The sequence below is a fragment of the Colletotrichum orchidophilum genome (genome assembly GCF_001831195.1).
Source record: "Colletotrichum orchidophilum strain IMI 309357 chromosome Unknown Scaffold_323.1, whole genome shotgun sequence".
Taxonomy (NCBI): Eukaryota; Fungi; Ascomycota; class Sordariomycetes; order Glomerellales; family Glomerellaceae; genus Colletotrichum; species Colletotrichum orchidophilum.
In genome coordinates, this window is record NW_019173275.1 from 1 (window position 1) to 4,090 (window position 4,090).

Here is a 4,090-nt window from a genome sequence, read left to right on the forward strand (position 1 = left end):
GAGTCGCCTCTCATGATAAAATGTGACAGAGGCTCGTCTACGCGTGCATGTATTGCTGTAGTCGGAGAAGATAGCCCTACAGACGGTACTGCAGTAGACTTATTTCTTTGGGTGCAGCAGGTTTACTAAGGCCTTGGCCTATTAGACGTGATATTTTCATACCACCGTCGTAAGGAAATGTCGCTTGATTGATCTTAAATCTTAAACATGTTAGGCAGATGTCGCTTTTGGCCGCAGCATGTCAGACGGAACTTTCCATCGCCCCATATTTATCCCCTCTCAGCCCTTTCACGTGTCGCCTACCGCGATTTCTGCCATCCCTCTCAACTTTGTATTTCAAGCTTATTATTCTTTGTCAGCTTAACTACTTTGCGTCGTTACCGTCTTTTACCACTTTACCACTTCGCAACCATCTGATGTCGCTGAGCTCTTCTCATGCCAGACACCCCTTCCTCTATATGTACTCGGTGCCAACGACCTTGGAGTTCTGGAATTTCGGGTTCTTACCGGACTTGCTCCGATTGCGGGGCAAAAGATGCTGCTCGCAAGATTCGGAAGAAGCACTCCCAACTGTCCGGTCCTGGTTCACTGAATGCACAGAATTCCCCTGCTCAATCTGCGCCGACGCCAATTTCCCCGCCGATTTCTCAATCCATTTCTCAGGTTCAGCAAGTTGAACTGCCTCCTGATCCACCCTAATCTCAGTGCACTGAATGCAAGCGACCATATCCGCTATTCATCGGACATGCCACCATTGCCGCAAAATCCAATCCACCGCTCGCCGTCGCAATCGTCTCACTGCTTCTTCGACCATAGAAGGCCCCTCAACTTGCTCGACCTGCCGAAGACCATGGACTTCAGCGCTGTTCCGGACATGTGATGATTGTCGAATTCGCCTCGCTATGCGTCGTAGTCAGCCTTCAGCCGCCGACACAACCCAGCGCCTACAGAACAACCGCGGCATCCTTAGCGCTGCCTCGAAAACTGAAAACCCACCAGTCGAGGTAACTTTCCTTTTTCCTTTCTTTCGTCGAGCCCTCTACATATACGAAGACACTGTACAGTATGCTGAGGTTTTCTTAGACTCATCCCCGAAGATCCAGGTCAAGAAGTCCCCGAATTCGTTGTAGTCCAGCTTCGGACACTTTGCCTTTGCCGTTACCTCCTGCAAATGAAGAGACGATGCTCTCCAACATTCCAAGCTCTGTGTCGCATACATCTGAACATGATTATTGGTGGCCTCAGCTGAGGCGTCTTCGCGTGCGACCATTCCGCCAAGCCTGGACCGGCTGCTGCAACTTCTGCTCAGCTGTCCTTTTGTCCACTGAGAAATCAGGCTGGTGTTGTGTAAACGGCAGTCGAATGGCCTCTAAGCTCCGACCGTACCCACCGCACTTTCAAAGTTGGATTGACACCACGACCTTGCCACTATCAGCTATCAGCCGCCGCTTGAATTACCTTTTCGCTTTCTCTGCGATTGGAGCTTCCGAAGGGTTTTTCCATTTTGGCGTGCCAGCTGACGTCGTTGTCTCGGGTCGGATATATCATCGACTGCTTAACTCATCCAACAGTGATCACAGCCTGCGTTGGCTTCTGTATGATGAAGACGCCCGGTCCCAAAAGGCCGCGAATACGAATGTGCCGTTTGCTGCCGTTCAGCAAGCAAAGCGGTTACTCCAGGCCGTCAATTCATACCTTTCTACAATCTGCCACGCTTTACAGCAGGTCCCTAGTGACGCAACACCGTTGGCTGTGGAGCTCAAAGATTTGTCTCCAAGTGGTGAAATTGCGGCCGTTATCAACACGCAGAGTCTCAGCACTGTCGACGGCTCTTAAGTAGTTAATAATAAGGAAGTAGTTGGGAGTAATTATATCGACCTTATCTTTACCGAATTAGTAGCAGGAGCTACGTCGGAAAATCTAATTACCGTCGGCCAGCCTCGTAAAATTCCGAATACCTACGTTAGCTTCTTTTTAATTTAAAAGCCTATGATCTACGCTAATTCGGAAAGGGGCCTTTGCGAGGCCCAGAAGTTAATATAAAGAAGTTCGAACCGTAAGAGCCCTCAATTGCGTATATTCTTAAGACTCATCTCGACTAGCGTAGGGAGTTCGTGAACTACTTACTATATTAAGTAATTTTTCTCATACAGGTACGCATTCGTTTAGTAGTGCGCTTTATTTTTGATTGCCAGCGAAATAAGTAAGGACCATCTATTTCATGTATAATTCTTAAGCTTTCGGTGTGTCGTTGGACTCTTAAACCCATCGTTTTACCCCCGTGCATTCCTCTGCCTCTTTGGGACCTCGCTTGCTGGACTGGTACGCCTGCGTTTGCCACGAGAAATTGTTGCGGTGGATGTGTGATTCACCTCAGCAGGGACAGCGTTCTGAGGCAACTTGGCTTCAATTCGGGCGAGCGTAGCGCGAATCGCAGATATTTCCTGGACCATCAACTTCATACGCTCCTCAATAGCGGTGCCGGCAGCATCAGTTGGGCCACCTTCTCTTCCGCGGTTGCTGGCTGTCCCAGCCACAGAGGCATCGTCGTCGGTATCAGCAAAGCCATCGGCGATAGAATCAGTGGCAACGGCCCCAATAGCACCGTCATTGCTGGTGCTATCTTTGCTGTCGTCGATGTCCTCAGTATCGGCACCCTCAGTGCCTTCGTCGTCGTTGGCTTTCCCACCGCTAGCCCGGCTGTCGTCGCGATCGAAGTCGGATTTTTCGTCTGTGTCTTCTTCTGAGTCGTCGTCACTGCTAATAACGATAGCATCATCTTCGGGAACTGAGCAGCTTGCCGGAGTCGACTTGTAGAATGTCATTATTCCGAAGCATGTGTGGATGAGGAACGAGAATGAGAGTTGGCAGCTGTAAGGGAAAAAGTTGCCATTTATGTACTTTTGGGCTCGGAGAGACTGTCTGTCCGACTTCTTGGTCCAAGGTATCGGCCCCTGGAGCCATACCTGTCATGCAGGGAGTGAACGTTGGAAAGGATCCATCCTCGCGGTCAAGAGGTGCGGCTAATCAACGAACCTCGGACAACCCAGCAAACATACGTATTGCGCCATCTTGTTCCCATGGGTAGCGGCCTCTGTTCTTGCTATGGGCGGCCTCCGTCTCTCCTGGTGCTGATATTTCTCTCTTTATCTCATCGTGGCTGGACTTGGTAAGCTCGCTTGGCCCCTCTCGATTTCCAGCTGTAGTAGCTGGTGCTTCGTGACAAAGGTTCTTTTCGCTCGACTATCATGCTCAGTTTAATGCTGACATATTCCTTGCGAGTCGGTAGAGAGAATTTCACATCGACAGGACCGTCTCTGCCATCATGCTCAAAGAAGCATTTAAAGCTCATCTGATCCCCATTCATAGACACAACAACCTGAAACGGTGTGATAGATAGCAGATATTCCTTATCGCTTCCGTAAAAGGAACAGCTATCTCCTTCACTTTATGAATCATCTAACGGTGTCTACCGTTGCGATTTCACGCCGGAGCACCAAGTGGGCGTAGCGTCGCTATCGTCATGAATGCTATCATAAAACTCGTAGCTCGTCTCAAAAGGACTTCTCTGCGGGCAGCTGTTGTAGTGAAAATTCTGGTGGTGAGAGGGTGGTCCAGGGGTCCGATCTTGGGATTGCGACCCCTGAGAGTCGGTAAGGGACCTAGGGCTTTCCAAATTTGAACAGACAGCGTTGGAAAAGTACTCCCACAGCATCGGTGTGGCTTGTCTATGAGAACTCGACAAGCATCGTGGTGAGCTTTCTAAGGGTTTCGAGCCGTCTATCTGACTCGTCTGAGAAGAGGTTATCACCATAGCTGGCAATGGAGAGCGAGTGCTGCCGAGGGTGCCGCCATAGGTATAGATAAGGGCGGGAATATCATCTCCTTATCTTACCACCGACGGCCCGTGGCCTGTCAAATACCTCTCATTGGCGTCTGAGATGGCTGGCTAACAAGTCCTTCCTTGCATTCAATGCCGCGGTATGCGTTGCGGCACTTTGCCTATTTTCTTCAAAATACCATAATAGCAAGCCCCCTGGCCACTGTCACGCCTCCAACGCATAGCTCCTCTTCATGTAGGTGTGTCTGT

General features: G+C 50.0%; 2 protein-coding genes across 2 annotated transcripts; one reads left to right on the plus strand and one right to left on the minus strand.

Annotated features, from left to right (window-relative positions):
• Positions 1-1,182: 1,182 nt before the first annotated feature.
• CORC01_14502 (uncharacterized protein) lies at positions 1,183-1,836 on the plus strand (the record flags this gene model as incomplete). The annotated part of the gene is made up of 1 exon (XM_022626108.1): positions 1,183-1,836. The coding sequence occupies one exon, from the start codon at positions 1,183-1,185 to the stop codon at positions 1,834-1,836; it is 654 nt and encodes a 217-aa protein (XP_022467382.1).
• Positions 1,837-2,273: 437 nt separating this feature from the next.
• On the minus strand, positions 2,274-2,825 carry CORC01_14503 (uncharacterized protein; the record flags this gene model as incomplete). Its single annotated transcript, XM_022626109.1, has 1 exon — positions 2,274-2,825. The coding sequence occupies one exon, from the start codon at positions 2,823-2,825 to the stop codon at positions 2,274-2,276; it is 552 nt and encodes a 183-aa protein (XP_022467383.1).
• Positions 2,826-4,090: the final 1,265 nt, after the last annotated feature.